General features: G+C 42.0%; 1 protein-coding gene and 1 long non-coding RNA gene across 2 annotated transcripts in view; one reads left to right on the forward strand and one right to left on the reverse strand.

Annotated features, from left to right (window-relative positions):
* Window positions 1-22,556, forward strand: part of srd5a1 (steroid-5-alpha-reductase, alpha polypeptide 1 (3-oxo-5 alpha-steroid delta 4-dehydrogenase alpha 1)) — a 45,358-nt gene that overhangs the window by 10,897 nt on the left and 11,905 nt on the right. Inside the window, exons 3-4 of the mRNA XM_073024372.1 lie at window positions 21,912-22,013; window positions 22,101-22,251. Coding sequence (XP_072880473.1) covers window positions 21,912-22,013; window positions 22,101-22,251 — 253 coding nt within the window. The remainder of the gene's footprint in view (window positions 1-21,911; window positions 22,014-22,100; window positions 22,252-22,556) is intronic.
* LOC140713819 (uncharacterized) overlaps window positions 1-22,556 on the reverse strand; it is a 106,569-nt gene that overhangs the window by 1,176 nt on the left and 82,837 nt on the right. The gene's annotated exons all lie outside the window — the stretch shown is intronic.

Consider the following 22,556-nt stretch of genomic DNA (forward strand, 5'->3'; position numbering starts at 1 on the left):
CTCCTTTGTCTTACTGATGCTGAGCTGCAGATGATTCAGCTTGCACCATTTGACAAAGTCCTCCACCAGGGATCTGTATTCATCCTTCCATCCGCCCTTTATACACTCAACTATTACTGAATCATCAGAGAATTTCTGCAGGTGACATGACTCAGTGTTGTATCTAAAGTCTGAGGTATACAGGGTAAACAGCCAGGGAGCCAGTACAGTCTCCTGTGGACCCCAGTGCTGCTTATAGCCATGTCTGACACACAGCTCTGAAGCTGCACGAACTGTGGTCTTCCAGTCAGATAGTCCATTATTCAGGATACAACGATAGTGCCAACCTGCATTGACTGGAGCTTTTCCCCCAGAATGAAGGTTGTATGGTATCGAAGGCACTGGAGAAATGAAAAAAACATGATCCTCACTGTGCTGCCCCGCTTATCCAAATGGGAGTAGGCTCTGTTCAGCAGGTAGATGACAGCATCGTCGATTCCAATGTGCTCCTGGTAGGCAGACTGCAGGGGATCCAGGACTGATCTGACCAGGGGTGGGAGGTGAGCCAGGACTAGCTTCTCTATGGTCTTCATGATGCGTGGGACCAGGGCCACTGGCCGGTAGTCATTCAAGACTTTCGGCCAGCCCTTCTCAAGTGCTGGGACCAGACATGATGTTTTCCACACTGTCGGGACCCTTTCCAGGCTGAGACTCGGATGGAAAATGCTCTGGAGAACTCCAAACGGCTGCTCAGCGCACTCCTTCAGGGCCTTGGGGTTCACATCATCCGGTCCCAATGCTTTGCCATGTCTGAGTTTCCCCAGAGCCCTTCTCACCTGCTCCTTAGTGACGGTGAGTCCATGATGACTGGGGAACTGGTGGAAGGTGGGGGCTAGGGGAGGTGACGATCAGGACAATAGCAGTTGGTACGTGGAACTGCTAATGCAGAACACTGACGTTCCACACCACCAGGTTCAAGAACAGGTAACTCCCTTCAACTGTTCAGTCCTTGAATCAACTGGTACAAGATCACAGGAGTTTAGAAACACTATGATCACTGACCACTTTGTGTTAAATCAATATTTTTGTTCTAATTGTGCTTTCCTGTCAACTTTCTGTATAATTCATGTTTCCTTTTGTACCTTCCTTGTGGCTGCTGTGGTGATGCAATATGTATGTGTGTACTTTGGCAAGCAATAAACCTGAGTTTGACTCACAAACAGGAGAAAATCTGCAGATGCTGGAAATCCAAGCAACTCACGCTAAATGTTGGAGGAACTCAGCAGGCCAGGCAGCATCTACAGAAAAGAGCACAGTTGGCGTTTCAGGCCGAGACACTTCAGCAGGACTGGAGAAAGAAGGATGAGGAGCCAGAGTTAGAAGCTGGGGGGAGGGGAGGAAGGTGATAGGTGAAACCAGGAGGGAAAGGGGTGAAGTAAACTGCTAGGAAGTTGATTGGTGAAAGAGGTACAGGGCTGGAGAAGGAAAATCCGAGTAGAGGACAGAAGGCCATGGAACAAAAAAAGAAAGGGAGGGAGACGTACCAGAGGGAGGTAATGGGTAGTCAAGATTTAGGGTGAGCAGGGGCAAAAGGAGTTGGGCCATGGTGAAGGGGAGGGCATTACTGGAAGTTCGAGAAATTGATGTTCCTGCCATCAGGTTGGTAGCTACCCAGGTGTTCTTCCTCCAACCTGAGTGTGGCCTCATTGCGACAGTAGAGGAGGCCATGGATAGACGTATCGGAATGGGAAGTGGAATTAAAATGGGTGGCCTCTTGGAGATACTGCTTTTCCTGGTTGAAGGAGTGTAGGTGCTCAGTGAAGCAGTCTCCAAATCTACGCTGGGTTTTACCGATAAGCAGGAGGCCACACCAGGAGCACCGGACACTATATGATCCCAACAGACTCAAGGTGAAGTATCACCTTGCCTGGAAGGACTGCCTAGGGCCCTGGACAGTGGTGAGGGAGGTGGTATAGGGGCAGGTGTAGCACTTGCTCTGCTTGCAAGGATAAGTGCCAGGAGGGAGATCAGTGGGGAGGGACGAATGGACAAGGGAGTTGTATAGATTCCTGTGGAAAGCAGAAAGTGTGGGTGGGTGGTGCGGGGGGGGGGGGTGGAGAGGGGAGATGTGCCTGGTGGTGGGATCCCACAGGAGATGACAGAAGTTTCGGAGCGTTATTTGCTGGATTTGGAGGCTGGTGGGGTGGTAGGTGAGGACAAGAGGAACCCTATCCCTGGTAGGGTGGTGGGGAGGTTGGAGTGAGAGCAGACTGCGTGAAATGGAAGAGATGCGGTTGAGGGCAGCGTTGATGGTGGAGGAAAGGAAGCCCCTTTCTTTGAAGAAAGAGGACATCTCATTCGTTATGGAATGAAAAGCCTCCTCCTGAGAGCAGATGAGGCGGAGACGGAGGAATTGAGAGAAGTGGATGGTGTTTTTTTACAAGTAAAGGGGTGGGAAGAGGTATACTCCAGGTAGCTGAGAGAGTGTGGGTTTATAATAGATATCAGCAGATAAGCTGCCGCCAGAGAAAGAGACAGAGACACTTTGCGGACAGGGAGGAAAAATCCGACGGATTTCCAGAGGTTTGAACCCTATCTCACAGACAAATTGAAGTTACATTGTTCTCTTCGCCTTGTCATTGAACACAGCACAAAGCTGAAGGCAAAGTGGTAACTGATGCACCATCAATAACTCTTGGAGACGTGAGGTGAGATATAGGCTTTTATTGGCTGGAAGAAAGAACAAGCAGCAATTGACCACCACACTGCATCCTGGAGACTGAGGCCGGGGCTGTGTCTCCAGTCGCCATTATACCAGGATCCATGGGAGGAGTCACGGTCAGTGGGAGGAGCCACAGGAGCAGTCAGCAGGGGGGGCGTGTCCAGACAGGTATATGTAGTTCACTACACTAACACAGGAAATGAAAGGCATTTGCAGCACAGTAGGTGTTGGGTTTCCTAATTTTAAAAAGTTTATTGATGATTTCACACCTATTCAACAAAATTTGAAAGACAAATGAGAAAATATGCGGATGCTGGAATTCCGAGCAACACACACAAAATGCTGGAGGAACTTAGCCAGGCCAGGCAGCATCAATGGAAAAAAGAACAGTCGATGTTTTGGGCCGAAACTCTTCGGCAGGACTGGACTGGAGAAAAAAAAGTTGAGGAGTAGATTTAAAAGCTGGGGGAAGGGAGAGAGAGAGATACCAAGTGATAGGGGACACCTGGAGGGGTAGGGATGAAATAAAGAGCTGGAAAGTTGATTCCCAGCATCCCAGCTATGCCTGTCTGTTTTGTTGGCTATGTGGAACTGTTTATGTTCCAAGCCTACACTGGTGACCATCCCACACTTTTCCTGCATTACATCGACGACTGCATTGGTGCTGCTTCCTGCACCCGTGCTGAACTCGTAAACGTCATCCAATTTGCCTCCAACTTGCACCCTGTCCTCAAATTCACCTGGTCCGTTTCTGACACCTCCCTCCCCTTTCTATACCTCGCTGTCTCTATTTCTGGAGACAGCTTATCCACCGATGTCTATTACAAACCCATGGACTCTCACAGCTACCTAGACTACACCTTGGCCCACCCAACCGCTTGTAGAAATGCCATCCCCTTTTCTCAATTCCTCTGTCTCTGTCACATCTGCTCTCAGGATGAGCCTTTTCATTCTAGAACGAAGGAGATGTCCTTTTTTCAAAGAAAGGGGCTTCTCTTCCTCCACCATAAATGCTGTTCTCAACTGCATCTCTTCCATTTCATGCACGTCTGCTCTTACCCCATCTTCCCTCCATCCTAGCAGGGATAGGGTTCCTCATCCTCACCTACCACTTCACCAGCTTTTGCGTCCAGCGCTTAAGTCTCCGAAACTTATGCCACCTCCAACTGGATCCCACCAGCAAACACATCTTCCCCCCCCCCCCCCCCCCACTCTTTCTGTTTTCCACAGAGATTGCTCCCTAAGCAAGTCTTTTGTCCATTCGTCCCTCCCCACTGATCTCCCTCCTGGCACTTATCCTTGCAAGCGGAACAACTGCTCCATTTGCCTCTACACCTCCTCCAGGGCCCTAAACAGTCCTTCCAGGTGAGGTGACATTTCACCTGTGAGTCTGTTTGGGGCATATACTGTGTTCGGTGCTCCCAGTGTGGCCTCTTGTATATCGGTGAGGCCCGATATAGATTGGGAGAGTGCTTTGCTGAGCATCTGCCAGACTGAGCAGGATCTCAGTGGCCACCCATTTCAATTCCACTTCCCACTCCCATTTGGATATGTCCACCCATGGCCTCCTCCACTGTCGTGCTGAGGCCACACTTGGGTTGGAGGAACAACACCTTATAATCTGTTTGTGTAGCCTCCAACCTGATGGTATGAACATTGATTTCTCAAACTTCCGGTAATGCCCCCCAAACCACAGCCCACCCTGTTTTCCACTTCCCATCCCCTCTTCCCTCATCTCACTAATCAACTTCCCAGCTCTTTGCTTCATCCCTCCCCCTCCAGACGTCACCTTTCACCTAGTGGCTCTCTCTCCCCTCCCCCACCTTTTAAATCGACTCTTCGGCTTTTTTTCCCCATCTTGCTGAAGGGTTTCGGCCTGAAACGTCGACTCTACTTCTTTCCATAGATGCTGCCTGGCCTGCTGAGTTCCTCCAGCATTTTATGTGTGTGTTTGCAACAAAATTTAAATACCACTGACCTTGTGATCACCCATCCTTGGATTTTGTTCTCACTGACATCTTCAACATCTCCCTGAGCAGCACCACCGTTCCAACGTGCTTCAAGGCCACCACCATTGTTCCCGTGCCGAAGTCTCCAGTGTCCTGCCTCAATGACTACCGTCCCGTTGCACTCACATCCATCATCATGAAGTGTTTTGAGAGACGCGTCATGAGGCCCTGCTGCCCCCCCTCACTGGACCCCCTGCAGTTTGCGTACTGTCCCAACCGCTCAACAGATGATGCCATTGCCACCACCCTCCACCTGGCCCTAACCCACCTGGACAAAAAAGACACATACGTTCGGATGCTGTACATAGACTTCATTTCAGCATTCAACACAATCATCCATCAGAAACTGACTGGAAAGCTGAGCCTACTGGGCCTGAACACCTCCCTCTGCAACTGGATCCTAGACTTCCTGACTGGGAGACCTCAGTCAGTCCGGACTGGGAGCAGCATCTCCCAACACCATCACACTGAGCACGGGGTCTCCCCAGGGTTGCGTGCTCAGTCCACTGCTGTTCACTCTGCTGATCCACGACTGTGCTGCAACACACAGCTTGAACCACATCATCAAGTTTGCTGATGACATGATCATGGTGGGTCTCATCAGCAAGAACGACGAGTCAGCTTACAGAGAGGAGGTGCAGCGGCTAACGGACTGCCAACATTAAGAGACAGGTTGTTGACTCTCAAGGTTTGACTTGTAAGCACATTGTTTCACCAGTTCTGTGGAACAAAACTAAAGGGAAGCTAACCACTAATTGATTACATCGTGGCCTGGCATGGGAAACAACAATGCTCAGGAACAGAAAACTCTTAGAAAGTGATGGATATAGTCCAGCCCATCATTGGAAAACCTCACATTCACAAGGAGTGCTGCCATAAGAAAGCAGCACCTATCGTCAAAGACCCTCATCATCCAGACCATGCTCTCATCTTACTACTTCCATTGGGCAGGAGATACAGGAACCTCAAGTCTCACACCACCAGGTTCAGGAACAGTTATTACTCTGCAACTGATGAGACCATTAGACTCTTGATGAAGCGTGGATAACTTTAATTACCACTGCTCTGAACTGTTTCCACAACCAACAGACTCACTTTCTAGGCTCTACAATTTATGTTCTCAGTACTATATATATGCATCACCCTGGGAAAGGTTTCACTGCTAACAGAGTGGTCTTTCTGTAGAAGCAGAGATTGGGTTGTTAAAGTTAGAGGTTATGTGTGCTTTGGAATGTGAGCCGTCCAATGAGGGGGTGTGTTTTTGTGTTGTGTGCCTGACACCGCTGTGTCTTTTGTTCAGTGGGGGATGAAGAGGGAAGACACTGGGGTGAGCCAGTCGTAGGATGCGACCAGGTGGGAGACCCGTTTGCTTGAGATGGATTGTGAGCGATGTTCGGAAAGTTCCTTTAATCGTATGCATTGTGCTATCCGTTATTTCTTGGCACTGCGTTGTAAGAGGGTAACAAATTACACAGCATCCCCACAAACCGGGGTTTGTGTTGGGACAGCCATCTCACTCTCACGGGTTTCAGTGGGACAGGAGTTTGTATTCCCTAGATTTACGCAGCCAAGGAATCCAAGTACTTCCATATTTTTTTTTATTTGCACAGTTAGTCTTTTCCACATTGACGAAGGGTCATGGCCCAAAACGTTGACTGCTCATTTCCACGGAAGCTGCCCGACCTGCTGAGTTCCTCCAGCTTGTTGTACGTGTTGCTTTTCCACATTGGTTGTTTATCAGTCTTTATTTATGTATAATTTTTCATAAATTCTGTTGTATTTCGTTATTTTCATGAAAATGAATTTCAAGGCAGTATATGTAACTTTGATAATAAATTTACTTTGACTTTAACTTTGAATTAACATCACTTGAGGACTGCCGTTAGCAATCCATCAATAGGAAGAACCATTTGTGGTACCCTTAGATTAATAACAATGCCCTATTATCGTGGTTGAAGTTACGGGGAGCAGTGGGGCCTCCACGAAGAGTAGGAGGTCTCTGTCTCTATCACAAAGAAATTAATGCTGTGAGTGAGATACTATAGACGTGGTCTCAGTATTCTGACAACACCCACACTCTCCTTGTGGCTGCCAGCTAACTGCAGATATTCAATCATAGCAGCTGTCTTCTGCAAATACATTCACGGTTATTTAGATTCAAGATTCAAAATTGTTTAATGTCATTTACAGTACGCAAGTGTAGAGGAGAATGAAATAATTGTTACTCTGGATCCAACATAGCACAAAAAAATATAAAGAGATAAAGAACACAATAGTAAAAAAACACAATAAATATAAATACATACATAAGGTAGCCTATATAGGTAGATAGCCAGCATGTCCATAAAGTGATGCTGGGCACAGGAGTGTCTCCATAAGGTGGCTCTAACAAGAAATGATAAAGTATTGGTAGTGGGGGGAGAGTGGTGGTGGGATGGGTTAGTGGGTGGAGGTGTTGTTCAGCCTTACTGCTTGGGAAAGTAACTGTTCCTGAGCCAATTGGTCCTGGCATGGATGCTATGTAGCCTCTTCCCTGATGGGAGTGGGCCAAACAGTCCATGAAAAAGGTGGGTGGGATCCTTCATGATGTTACTAGTGTTTTTCTAGCACCTTTCTGTATATATGTACTTAATGGTGAGGTAGGCTGGTGCTGGTAATGCATTGGGCAGTTTTGACTACCCATTGTAGAACCTTCCTCCTGCATTCCAAAGATATAGGGATAGGAAGCTCTCTGATTGCCCTGTTGGTACTGGGCACCAGTGGGCTGCCCCAGGCACCTATTCAGACCGTGTTGGTCATTCATGCAAAATGATGCAATTCACAGCCATGTTCCAATGTACATGTAACAAATAGATAGATAGATAGATACTTTATTCATCCCCATGGGGAAATTCAACATTTTTTCCAATGTCCCATACACTTATTGTAGCAAAACTAATTACATACAATACTTAACTCAGTAAAAATATGATATGCATCTAAAATCACCCTCTCAAAAAGCATTAATAATAGCTTTTAAAAAGTTCTTAAGTAGTTTACTTAAATACATTGAGTCCTAACCCCGGCATTTTAACCTATCTTACTCCTGGCGGTTGAATTGTAAAGCCAAATGGCATTGGGGAGTATTGATCTCTTCATCCTGTCTGAGGAGCATTGCATCGATAGCAACCTGTCGCTGAAACTGCTTCTCTGTCTCTGGATGGTGCTATGTAGAGGATGTTCAGGGTTTTCCATAATTGACCGTAGCCTACTCAGCGCCCTTTGCTCTGCTACCGATGTTATACTCTCCAGTACTTTGCCCACGACAGAGCCCGCCCTCCTTACCAGCTTATTAAGACGTGAGGCGTCCCTCTTCTTAATGCTGCCTCCCCAACACGCCACCACAAAGAAGAGGGCGCTCTCCACAACTGACCTATAGAACATCTTCAGCATCTCACTACAAACATTGAATGACGCCAACCTTCTAAGGAAGTACAGTCGACTCTGTGCCTTCCTGCACAAGGCATCTGTGTTGGCAGTCCAGTCTAGCTTCTCGTCTAACTGTACTCCCAGATATTTGTAGGTCTTAACCTGCTCCACACATTCTCCATTAATGATCACTGGCTCCATATGAGGCCTAGATCTCCTAAAGTCCACCACCATCTCCTTGGTCTTGGTGATATTGAGACGCAGGTAGTTTGAATAAAACTAGTCTTTTTCTTGCCTTATCTTTTTAACATGTAAACCTCACATGACTACCACCAGAGTATAAAGTGATGACGAGTGTCACTTTAGTTCAGAGGAGGAAACCAGAGCACCTGGGGGAGAGCAGATACAAACTCCCGACCAACAGCGGCAGGAATTGAACCCGATCGCTGATCGCAGGCACTGGTAAATTTTATGCCAATAACTACCCTATCATGCTGCCTGTAACCACATATGTTCCAACAGTTTCCTTCCATGGCCCAAAGACATGCTTGTTTTTAGGTTTGCAGCTGTCTGAAAATTGTCCCAAATATTGGGGGTGTTGGGGGATTTAAAGAGGTGTTGTAAAGCATGTGGAGAAGAGAGGCCACAGGCAGGTAAGTGGGGGAATGGGATCGATGGGTTTACTCTGAGATTTGACAGGCTGAATACCCTCCTATGTGTGGGAAGGAACTATCCAATGAAGAGACTACAAAGGTGAATTACTGACAAAGCCATGTTAAGAGTTTAGATTCAAGTTTACATTGTGAATGTTTTGTAAAGAAATTGTCGTATGTTAATTTCTTTTACCTTGTTTTTATGGCTTGTGCTCTGGGCCAGGTCAATTGTATCATAAAAAATGGATAACTAGGATTGAGTGTAGCCATTGGATGACTAAATAGCTTTAATGACTGGATAGGTTGCCTCAGGTTAGCAGTTTAGTCTGCAGTCATCTAGCTGAAGGAAATGGGCTCCTGTTCATTGTGATGTAACTGGTGTTACGAACCCCGTAACTGGGTCACTTACCAGCAAAGATAGAGAGGTCCGTTGAAGTCTGATGGTACTATTTTTAACAGTATTTATTAGTAAAAATACACAAAAATAATATCAATGCAAACATACAGATAATATACATCGTCAATACTAAATCTAAAAGTGCGGGTATAATAATAATCAATAAGAAATAAGCTCTATCGTTGTCTAGGGGATAATGTATTGTCCGATGGAAATATAAAAGTCACTCAGTTCATTCAGGCTGCAGCCTTCGGTTGGAGTCAAGAGAGAGATTTTTAGAAACTTGCCGGCTTTTCCTTTTATGATTTCGATCCTTCGAGAGTTCTGTTGGTGTGGCCGGTCACTTGTGGCCTCTCCTTTAGCTAAAGCCGTTCTTCCGTGGCGAGCCCGCCAATTCCCAGGCAAGGGAAAAGGACGCACGCGAGCCCCCCACCGGCTGTCGCTATTAAACGCTGTCACGGGATTCCTAGCGTTTCTCCTGGTGCAATTAAAGGGGTTCTTCCCCAGACTCTCTTTTATCCTTACTCACGGGGTCTCAGATGTCAATCAGGTTGGGATGATGCAATCCCTCAACCAGCCCACTCTGGTCATCCCCTGAGGGCTTCAATGAATAGTACAGTACTCAATACACAATTCTGTCTCCAAGAGACAATGGCCGTTATCTGGGGCTTTGTCTCGCTGAGGCCAGGACACATTCCAAAACCTTGAGGATTCTCTCTCATTTCCTGGGTCCCAGACCCGAATTAATAGCGATCTTGCGATTCTCAAAAAGGAGGGGGCGACTTTGTACCCTTCAGCCCCTCAGAGTTGTGGCACATTCGTAACACTGGTACCTGGTAGTTTGCTTAGGTGAACCTCACTTGTGGAGACAAACATAGCTTCTGTCAATGTCAATTTGACTGTAATGAAATAGATATCTCAGGCATTATGGGCTCAAGCCTCTGTGATGGCAAGGGAAGTAAAGAATATCGTCACAGATGCTTTTGCAAATTTCTACAGGCTGTACCCACCATGTGTTTAAGTTATTCTTCCTCAACATAATTTTAGGGGTGGCACGGGTCACATAGCAGCTAGCTTAACACTATGACAGGGCAAGTAACCTGGTTCAATTCCGCCGACATCTGTATGGAGCTTGTATGTTCTCCCCGTGACTGCATGGGTTTCCTCCCACATTCCAAAGATGTACGTGTTAATTGATCCCATCGATGTAACTGGTGGCCATGAACTCGTTGGACTAGAGGACCTGTTCCTGTTCAAATGCTATAGACTGAGCATTGTTCATGCTGCAGATTGATTGTTAACTGCTGTAGCTTCCACTGGAAATGATGAAATCCTCAATGCACTGAGTGCTCCCAGGTAAGGTGCCAAGGAAGAAGGTGTGAGACTTCATTATCCGAAAGCCAGGTGTCTGTGTGGTGTGGTCAGAGAAACGGGCCAAATCATGTAAATTGCCTGAGAATGAAGAGAAAAATGAGAGGCGATCTCAGTGAAATGATCAAAATTCTTCTGGGGCGACTTCTGGTCAAGATGGGGATGGTTTAATCGCTAAAAGCTATCGCTCCATTTTATTTTTCTCCGCACTCCTATTTTTTTCCACTCCAAACTGTTGAACTTTTTATTCTCCCTCCTGCCTGCGAATACACCTGTTTTACAATGGCTTTAAAGACCACCAAATCGGGGAAGAAAGAAGTTCCTCAGGCAAAAACATTATCTCGATTTTGGAGCAGTGTCGACAGGAGATAATAGCTGAATTTAAGTCTTCTATCAGTTCATTGGATCAAATTCAGTCCATAGTGGAGGGTCATGCCCAACGCTTATCACATCTCGAGTCTGCCACGGATGTGTTAGACCGCTGTTTTAAAGAGTTGGAAAGTGTTTGTTCCAGCTTGAGAGCTCATAACAGCAAGCTGATATCCAAAGTTACTGATTTGGAAAGTCGCAGCAGACATCAAAATCTACGTATTCTCGGATTGCCAGAGTTTATCAAACATGGATCTCCCGCTGAAATTTTCTCTACTCTGCTATGTAAGATTCTTAGGAACGATATACTTTTGACTCTGCCCGAGATAGACAGAGCTCATCGTACCTTAGGGCCGGGGCACAGGCCACTTCCAGTAATCATTTGTTTTCATTGCTACCAGATTAAAGATCTCCTGATTAAGGAAGCCTGTTGGAGAGGTGTGGTGAACTACATATACCTGTCAGGACACGCCCCCCCGCTGACTGCTCCTGTGACTCCTCCCACTGACTGTGGCTCCTCCCACAGATCCGGTATAAAGGCGATTGGGGCCTGAGCCCTGTCTCTCAGTCTCCAGGATGTAGCATAGTGGTCAATTGCTGCTTGTTCTTTCTTCCAGTTAATAAAAGCCGATATCTCGCCTCACGTCTCAGAGAGTTATTGATGGTGCATCAAGAAGGAAGTTAGAAAACAAGAGTCAACCAATTCGTGTTGTTGAGGACTATGCTCCCCAAGTTCTGAGTCTGCGAGCCAAGTTTAAAGGAGTCATTATATAATTGCGGGTTCAGGCCTTCCCTTCAATTTCCAGCTCGCTTCCGAATAATTCTGACTAGTGGAGGCAAAAAGTGGCTTAACTCAGCTTCGGAAGCGCAGAAATTTATTGATGACCTCCCTATGGCTTTGATTCCCTCAGATTTATATGCTCCCAATCCGGATGATGTGGAGTTTTTTGATCGTTTCTTCTCTTTATTGCCTGAGCGAGTTCATATTCTCTCATATTGGGCGGTGATTTTAATTGTTGGTTAGATCCAGTTTTGGATCAATCGTCCTGTATTCCTAGACTACCAAGCAAATTTGCTTTATCAATTCAGTCTTCCCTTTCTAATTAAGGTATCTCCGATGTATGGTGTTTTCTCCATCCAAATATGAGAGATTATTCTTTTTTTTCCACATGTCCATCATACTTTTACTAGAATTGATTATTTTTTAATTGATAATCAGTTGATTTCATCTGTTTGCTCTTGTGACGATCAGAATATATTGATTTCAGATCACGCCCCAGTCACCCTGTCTATAATTCTTCTTGGTTTCCCCCAAATGAATAAACATTGACGTTTTAATCTGACCTTGTTGTCGGATAATAATTTTGTCAAATTTATGGAGGACCAGCTAACTTTTTTTAAAAAATACTAACACGTCATCGGAAACCTCAAATCAGGTTGTTTGGGACGCTATGAAAGCATACCTAAGGGGTCAAATAATTTCATATACTGTGAATTTGCATAGAAAGACCCATAAAGAGCGATTAGATCTGGTCAATCAAATTAAAGCAACAGACTAACTGTATGTCCAGACTAAAAATCCAGAGCTGTATAAGAAACGAGTGAAACTTCAAACTAAGTTTGACCTTATTTCCACTCACCCAATTGAACGCCAACTTTTGGAAAGTAAAAGCCGGTTTTATATCCATGGTGATAAATCTGGTAAATTTGTAGTCAACTAACTAAGATGCTCTAAAGTTAAACAACAAATTACTAAAAATTCAAATGGGAAATGGGAACATTACCTTGAATCATTCTGAAATTAATGACACATTCCAGAATTACTATTCTCGATTCTATATTTCTGAATCTCTAAATGATAATATTTCTGTCGAGCATTTCTTAAATAATTTAAATATTCCTACGCTTTCTCCTGATTTTAAAGCAAAACTGAATGAACCATTATCACTAAAGGAAATATCCTCAGCTATTTCTGTACTGCAGTCTGGTAAAAATCTCCTGGATCTGATGGGTTCTCTGCAGAATTTTATGAATCACTTTCCTCACTGCTTTCACCTCAACTAATGTTAGTTTTAACTGACTCGTTTAAACATGGTAAATTGCCAGCATCATTTAGTGAGGCATGTATCATCCTTTTAGCAAAAAAAGGCAAAGATCCAATAGAGTGTTCCTCATACAGGCCAATTCCTTTGATGTTAAAATTGTGGCTAAAGTTTTGGCCTGTATATTCTACCCTTAATTATTTCTGAAGACCAAACTGGTTTAATTAAAAATCGTCTCCCTTTTTTTAATAAACGTCGTCTATTTAATATCTTGTACTCACCTTCAGCTGGGATTCCTGAATGTGTCATTTCTCTAGATGCGGAGAAAGCATTTGATCTTGTGGAGTGGAATTATCCTTTTACGGTTTTAGAAAAATTTGATTTTGGACAAAGTTTTATTACGTGGATTAAATTGTTATAGTCACACCGCACTGCTTCTGTCTTGACTAGTTCTCAGCAATCCCAACCTTTCAGCCTTAAACATGGCACCCAGCAAGGGTGCCCTTTAAGTCTCTTACTTTTCGATCTGGCCATAGAGCCATTGGCGATTGTGTTTCGTAGTTGTGCTGAATTGATGGGGATTTTGGGGGGGGGGGGGGTGTTGAGCACAAAGTCTCTCTTTATGCTGATGATCTTTTACTTTTTATATCAAACCCGACTACCTCCTTATGCCCAATGTTTTCACTCCTTAACAAATTTAGCCAGCTTTCCGGATACAAACTTAATTTACATAAGAGTGAACTCTTTCCAATAAACAGAGAAGAACAAATATTAGAATTTCATAACCTCCCTTTTAAAGTAGTAAATAATCAATTTACTTACCTTGGCATTACAGTAACAAGGAATTATAAGCGACTTTTTGGAGAAAATTTCACTAATCTTTTAAATCATGCAAAACAGAGTTTAGCAGAGTGGTCACCCTTATTCATGTCTCTGATAGGTCGAATTCATGTTGCCCTTCCTAAATGTTTATACTTATTTCAATCTTTAACAATTTTTATTTCTAAAGCTTTTTTTTTGACTTGTTAGTTTCTTTTATTTTGTCCTATCTACGGAAGGGCAAACATCCCAGACTAAATAAAGTTCACCTTCAAAAACCTAAAAGGTAGGTGGTATGGCCTTGCCCAATTTTCGTTCATATTACCGAGCAGCCAACATACATTGTCTTATCTTTTGGTCTTACTTTTATAATCAGTCTGACTCTCCAATATGGGTGGCAATGGAGTTGAACTCCAATAAGGATCTCTCCATCTCCACACTTCTTGGACCCGCACTTCCTTGCCATTTACCTAAATCAATTGTTAATCCAGTTATCAGACACACTCTGAGGCTACATCCACACTAGACCAGATAATTTTGAAAACGCCGGTTTTGCGTAAAAACGATAGGCGTCCACACTATGCGGTTTTGAAAATATCTCTATCCACACTGAAATGGAGATTTCGGTGAATCTCCTCCTGCTACGCATGTGCAGGACACATCTACCAAAAACAAGCGACATGTTTGGTGTCGAATCTTGCCGTAGAAATGCACGTTTGTGTAGTTACAGACTAGAAAAACTTAAAATGACGGACAGCTGTTGGCTTTTGCGCAGGAGAACTTAAAACTAAAAAAAAACAAATACTGGAGCGTACGGCGGAAAGCGACAGGGAATTCACAGACAGAATGACCCGGCTGACGACGAACATTGAAAAACTGACTAACTCTGTTGCATTAATAAACCACCTTGTTAAATGTATAAAACATGTCTGCATCAGTGTTATCTTGTATTTCCATACAATGTTACATTAGGCTGTTACACATCTATTGTCAAGAAGTAGTTGCATAAATAGGTAAACCACCTTCATACGAGCAAGGACAGAAAACGGCAAAGTGAGTACAGTATACTTATTTATTCAGTAAGTTATGGGTCAAAGTATTTGGTGAGTACATTTCTAACTCTTCTGGCTTCAGTCTCGTTGCCGTCTGTTCTGAAATTGTTAGGTTGCGTTCAAGAAAACAATGAAATAGCGCGCTGCCGTCTGACAGCGTTTTCAGATTTCTCCGGTTACGCCGTCCACACTGATCTGCCTGAGCAGCGTTTTCAAAAATATCCACCTTGGAAAGCGTTTTTGAAAAGCTCCAGTTTCAGGAGACGAAAACGCCATTTTAGTGTGGGCGGAGGGTAAAAAACGAAGAGAAAAAGCTTCGGTTACAGATTTATCCGGCGTAGTGTGGATGTAGCCTGAGAATGTGGGCTCAGTTCAGAAAATATAATGGGCTTCATGGCTTCGCTCTCTCTAGTCCTATTCTACATAATCATCTTTTCCTGCCTTCTATACAGGATTTAACATTTCTAGACTGGCGCAGAAAGGGCATTAGGTGCTTTGAAGATCTTTTCATAGACAAGTGCTTTGCAACTTTTGAACAACTGTCTGTAAAGTTTGTCCTACGCAACACTCATTTCTTTAGATATCTCCAAATTAGACATTTTATCAACCCTTTAATACCAAACTTTCCTGAGGTGCCTGATTAAAAATGTTGTGTATTTGTTTCTTTGTATGAACCCATTGGGCAGACGTCATATATCTACTATTCGAGATATGTTAGCGATGTTGAGGCGAGCCCTCTTTGACAAAATTAAAATTGCCGGGGAGCATGATTTAAATTTTCCGCTGACCGAAGATGTTTGGGATTCAATTCTCAAGTCAGTTAATTCAACTTATCTGTGTGCTCGCCACTGCCTTTTACAATTCAAGGTTGTACACAGGGCTCATATGTCTAAAACTAAATTATCGCAGTTCTATCCTGATATTAGTCCCTGTTGCGATGTGTAAAGGGGGCGAGGCTTCCCTTATTCATATGTATTAGGCTTGTCCTAGCTTGGAGAAATTCTGGAGAGATTTTTTTTAAACTTTATCTCATATACTTAATTGTTACTTGGAACCTAACCCTCTGACTGCTCTTTTCGGCACCTCAGGAGTAGTTGACATCTATCTGACTCCGACTAAGCATTGTACATTTTCTTTCACCTCTCTTTTGGCCAGACATGCAGTTCTTCTTAGGCCACGTCCACACTAGACTGGATAATTTTGAAAGCACTGGTTTCGTGTAAAAATGATAGGCGTCCACACCAAGCGTTTTTGAAAATACCTCCATCCACATTAAAACAGGTATTTGGGTGAATCTCCTACTGGGCATGCACAGGACACATCTACAGAAAGCAAGCGACATGTTTGGTGTCAAATCTTGCAGTGAAAGTGCGCATTTGTGTAGTTACAGTCTAGAAAAACTTAAAACAAAATTGCCAATCGAAAGACAGCTGATAGCTCTCACACAGGAGGACTTAAAACTAAAAAAAAAAATATATATTGGAGTGTATGGAGGCAACCATCGGGGAGTTCACGAACAGTATGACCCGGCTGACGACGAACATTGAAAAACTGACGAACTCTGTTGCATCAATAAAGCACCTTGTTAAATGTGCAAAACATGTCTGCATCAGTATTATCTTGTATTTCCATACAATGTTACATTAGGCTGTTACACATCTATTGTCAGAGAAGTATTTGCATAAATAGGTAAACCACGTTCATACGAGCAAGGACTGAAAACAGGGCAAAGTGAGTATACTTACTTATTCAGTAAGTTATGGATCAAAGTATTTGGTGAGTACATTTTTAACTCTTCTGGCTTCAGTCTCGTTGCCGTCTGTTCTGAAATTGTTAGGTTGTTCCGGCACGTCATGACAGCGTTTCTAGAAATCTCCAGTTACCCCATCCGCACAATTGGCGTTTTCAAATTTACACACTCTGGAGGGCGTTTTAGAAAAGCTCCATTTTTGGGGGAGGAAAACACTGTTTTAGTGTGGATGGAGGGTCAAAACGAAGAGAAAAAGCTTCGGTTACGGATTTATCCGGTCTAGTGTGGACATAGCCTCAGGTGGAGAGCTGCTGCCCCACCCACTCATGCACAATGGCTCAAGAGACATTGTGTCCTGCTTAGACCTTGAAAAGATTCATTATTCACTTCTGAATACGGACATAAAGTTCCAAAAGGCGTGGGGACCTTTTCTTGAATACTTTCATAATTCCCATTTAGATGAAGGGTGCATCCCTCCCTTTTATTTGCATTTAAATCCCTTATTTCCAGCTTCTTTCGGTTAAGATTTACGGCTTTTTTGATGTGTAAACATATTATAGTTCAGGTAGTAGGCAATATACCTTTTTATAAATACAGCTCTGTGGTGATAAAAGTTCTGATTAACCTTTTCATATATCGTAAGGTCGGCTTGGAGTTGGGTAGTGGGAGGGTGGGGTGGTAACTAACTTTATACGATTCTACTATGGGTGCTTCTTCTTAATTGTTATGAATTGTACATTTGATACGTTTCTTTTGCACTGTATAAACCTTTTTTGTTTTGTTGCATTGTAGAAACTCATTAAAAAAATTAATTAAAAGAATTATTCTGGGGCCTGACAGGATAGATGCAGATTTAATATTACACCGATGTCTTGGGTCTTGGTCTTCATCCAGAGTTAGTGAATCGTTGGAATTCTGAACTTGGTATGTTCAGGAAAGATGGAGCGACTGTTTGTTATTAAGGCAAGATTTCCCAACCTGGTTTTCACGGACCCCTCGGTTAATGGTAGAGTACCATTGCATTAAAAAAGGTTGGGAACCCTGCATCAAGAGAAAAGAGAAATATGGGGGTAATGCTGGAAAGAGATGGTGAGGTGAATGATTAGCTTGAACTTGGTGAATGGAAAAGCAGGCAAAGAAAATCAAACGGGCTTCACCTGTTTCTGTTTATTGTGTTATCTGCTGCTAAGTCATTGATATTGCTTTCAACCTGAAGATCTGTCCGATTTCAACTTCAGATTGTAAATATTGTTGAAATTATAAAACGCTGGCAACAATGGATTGACATCACATCCGGAAGTAGAATGCCATTGGTGTGGCTGCTTCAAAATGCCAAAGATAAGTACACTTCTTCATTTCACGTTTTAGAGCAGCTCCCTCCTCTAACTCAGCTGAGTTAATATGGAGGCTACAGAGGCTAAAACAGGAAACTCCGGTCAGTTATGTATTTATTTAGAGGTACAGCACAGTGGCTCCACAATTACACCCATGTGACCAATTAACTTACTAACCCATATGTCTTTGGACTGTGGGAGGAAACCGGAGCACCCAGAGGTAACCCACATGGTCACAGGGAGAAGGTACAAACTCCTTTCAGACAGCGGGAATTGACGGGTCACTGGCGATGTAACAGAGTTAGGGTAACTATTACACTACCATACGATTCAATATAAAATCATGCAAAATGAGGTCAAGCAAGATGGGATTAACAGATAAAGAAAAGAGACAGGAAGATACTTATATTAATAACAATAATAGGACTCCGCCTCCAGCTTTCAGACATGTAAGACCCAGTTGCTTACTGTCCACCTTTAATCTCTCCCTTTTCCAATTTAAACTTTGAAATTTCAACTTTATTCAGTCGAATTTGTACAGCAATAGTTATGGCTACTTCGAAGACCACCAGACAAAATCCGGACCCGTCTAATGGGAGATCTAAGAAGACCGACGAGTACGCGGAAGAACCCCCTTGGGTCAAGAGATTAGAATCTTGAATCAGCAGTATCTGCATTGAAATAACCCAACTAAAAGGGAAATTTGAAGAAAAAATTGACTCTTTGAGCATCGATCTTAAAGAAGTCAATCGAAATGCGGATGATCTCTCCTCGTTTGGAAAAGGCTCAAAAAAGAATCGTGGATTTGGAAGCTCGATCACGTCGGAAAAACATTCAAATTGTTGGATTAAAAGTAAAATCAGAATCTGCCGACACACTGGACCATTTAAAAAAACCCAGAAAAGATGGTGGACTTACACTTCCTAATTTAAGACTATTATTGGGCTGTAAGTATTAGACAATTATGTTTTTGGTTATACTGGCTCGATAAGAGCCAAAAACCACTTTGGGTTGATTTGGAATTAAAAGCTGTTAAACAATTTCATTTAACTTCAATATTAGGAGCTCCATTACCTTTACAGCTCTCTAAAATTCCAAATTTAAATTCTTACCCGGTTATTAAACAATCTTTATGGATTTGGATTCAGTTTCATAATTTTTTTAAATTTTAAACAATTTAAGTTGCCTAGTTTTTTATATCGAAACTTTTCATTTAAACCTTCAATAACTGACCCCATTTTTCTCCTATGGAAAAATAAAGGAATCCGTTTTTTTACAGATTTATTTTATAATGGTCGACTGATGACTTTTGAAGAGCTAATTAATAAATATTCTCATGCTCATACACATTTTTTGCAATATTTTCAGGTTAGACATTTTTTTACAACAATATTTACCTAAGTTTCCATACTTACAAGAATCTGATTTGTTGGATACCATTTTGAAACTGAATCCCTTAGTGAAAGGTTCCATTAGCAGAATTTATAATTTACTCTTGTTACAAAAAGAGAACCTATCACTAAAGATTAAACAAGTTTGGGAGAGAGAACTTAATATGACCTTTGTGAATGAAGATTGGCTTCGAATATTGAAAATTGTAAACTCTTCTTCTATATGTGCCAATCACTGTCTAATTCAATTTAAATTGTCCATCATTATTATTTAACAAAGGAGAGACTATCTAAAATATTTCCTAGTGTAGATAATTATTGTGATAGATGTAAAACTGAAGTAGCTACTTTGTCACATATGTTCTGGTCATGTTCTTCATTAAAACTGTTTTGGAAATCTTTAATTTCTACAACCTCTATAGCTTTGAAAATTAATTTACAACCTAATAGATTAACTGTTCTAATTGGAATAGTTCTGCATCATATTCAGGGTATTTCATCTTCAGATCAACATGTAATTGCATTTGTTACATTGTTGGCAAGAAGGGCTATTTTATTAAAATAGAAAGATATTTCTTCCCCTACATTAATTGAATGGTTTTCTCAAGTAATGTTATGTCACAGCTTGGAAAAAATTACCGTAGATTCCGGACTACAGAGCGCACCTGATTAAAAGCCGCTGGCTCTAATTTTAGAAATAAAATCAATTTTTTAATTGTAAAGGCCGCACCGGATTTTAGGCCGCACCGGATTTTCGGCCGCAGGTGTCCCACGTTGTAATATGAGATATTTACACAGAAAGATATTACACGTGAGGATTTTTTTAACTTTTAATTAAATCCATATGGTAACAAAAACAAATACATATTGCAAATGCTTTTTTTCGAACCGTGCCCGTAACGCGGCTACTTTTAAATATACGTTGCGTATACTTCTTTACTGAACAACATTCCAATATCTCCTAACGACTGGTAAAAAATATATATACTACAGCCTACCAGGAAAAGTTATTGATCACCTTTAACTTAAAAGCAGCGTTCGCTCAGATCCAAAGCCGCTCGCGTAATGCGCTCCCTCCCTCCGTCCCGTTTCATCGCAAACCGGCATTTTCCCACAAGACACCGCGAAACCGGGTGTGACGTCATAGCATCCCGCGATGTAGTACAGAAAACAAATATAGTTAAAACTCTTCTAACTTTAACTAGAAAATGAATTACTAAGCGAAAATATTATAAACTAAGTAACTGCCATAAGGCAGCACAATGCTTCGAGTGTTTTCCATGTTGATGAGGGTGAGTACAAATGACTGATTTACAATAATTTAATTGTGAAAGTGCGCTTGATTTATCGTACAATTTCATTGGACCTCTGTGAACTACTCATCAATTTTATTGGTCTACTGTTATGAGGCAAAATGTTTACGAGGCGGCATGAAAAAAAACCATGTATTAGCCGCTCTGGATTATAGGCCGCAAAGTTCAAAGCTGTTCAAAATGTGGGAAAAAAGTAGCGGCTTAAAATCCGGAATCTACGGTAGTAGAACTTTTGAACCTGGATTTGATTTTGAGAGAAGATGGGGTTCTTTTGCCAAATATTACCATTTAATTTGAATTATTTTATATGGTTTCCTTCCAATTTTATTATCTTTTAAAAAAAAATGTGAACTGGCGGTTGATGAATTTTTTTCTATATATCTAGATGATGGTTAAATGTATTGCTTCTGGGGGTTGATTCCTAATAGGGTTTTTTTTGTAGTTAATGGGGTTTTTTTCTCAGATGGGGTTCTTTTTTTTCCTTTTTTTCTATATAATTTTTTTTTCATTTTTATATGTTATGATTAGTTTTTTTTCTTCAGCTCTATTAATTGTATATATATTAATTTGTTGAAATTTTGTATTATTTTATAGTTGTAGAAGATTATATATTAATAAAAAGATTTAAAAAATGAAAATCACAATATAGTTAAAATAAAAAAAACAGATGACATGATTTTAAATATAACTATTTGGTGACAGATGTTACTCAGCAGTAATTTGTAGAACATGCACTGTCAAAATTTACTTGAATAGACATGATCTAATATTTTCTGGCATCAGTGTCCCAATTTTATGCCTTATATTTGAATGATGAGTCTCAGTGATGTTGGATGAAACTTCAAAAGCTGGCTGCACTTTATATGCTTGATTTAAGATGCTAACACTTGTCATCTTGTTTACTGTATATTGATGGTGAATCCTGATAAGTTCCAAGATAAATGGACTGGATTATGCTCTATAGCCCAAACACCTACGAGAATCTGACTTGCAACTCATTTCTCACTTGCAAGGCACAATGTGAAATTAGGGAGATCGGAGGAGAGCTGACTCCGAACAAGCATTGCCCATAAAAAATAGTATTGTCAATAAACAAACCTGGTCCAAAATTGAAAGGGAGTAGTTTCAAAATACATTGAGTCTGCTCTTAGCCCGATGAAGCAACAAAAAAGTCTATGTTTTATTTTGATATAGAAATACACACTCTCTTTGTTTTTTTCTTGCCAACTAAAGCCTTATTTATCTCTCAAACAGCATAGAAACTGTAGGGAGTAAGTGTTGCATATGAATTCTTGTTTTTAGGCTCGGCTGTCTGGTTTCTTGGATTGTTAGTGAACCTGCATTCTGACCACATACTCAGAAACCTACGAAAACCGGGTGAAACTGGATACAAAATCCCACGAGGTGAGTGTTTTAGAAAAGTAGCAATTAAAGCTTACAACTAAATCATTCTAAATATCTCCAAATAATTTCTTTGAAAATATTTTAAAGGAGGACTGTTTGAATACGTGACCGCTGCCAACTTCTTTGGAGAGACAGTCGAATGGATTGGGTTTGCTATAGCCTGCTGGTCGCTGCCAAGTGCAGCATTTGCATTATTTACCTTTTTCATGCTTCTTGCTCGGGGTAGACATCATCATCGGTAGGTTCAGTTTAAAATCACTACCGTCCTTGTTGCTGAATTTGATTTACTTTAATAGACAAGTTAATAAGAACGCAAACAGGCAGGAAGTAGATAAGTGAGAGAGATTATGAACATGAGATTCTGCAGATGCTGAAAATCACAGAGTAATCCTTACAAACTGCTGGAGGAACTCAGCAGGTCAGACAACATCTATGGAAATGAGGGTTCAAAAACAGTTACTGCCCCTCTACCATTAGGCTTTTAAACAAAAGAAACGGACTGCACTCACTTGCCCATCCCTTGAGAAATTTCCACAACCAATT

Source organism: Hemitrygon akajei, chromosome 20 (genome assembly GCF_048418815.1).
Source record: "Hemitrygon akajei chromosome 20, sHemAka1.3, whole genome shotgun sequence".
Classification (NCBI taxonomy): domain Eukaryota; kingdom Metazoa; phylum Chordata; class Chondrichthyes; order Myliobatiformes; family Dasyatidae; genus Hemitrygon; species Hemitrygon akajei.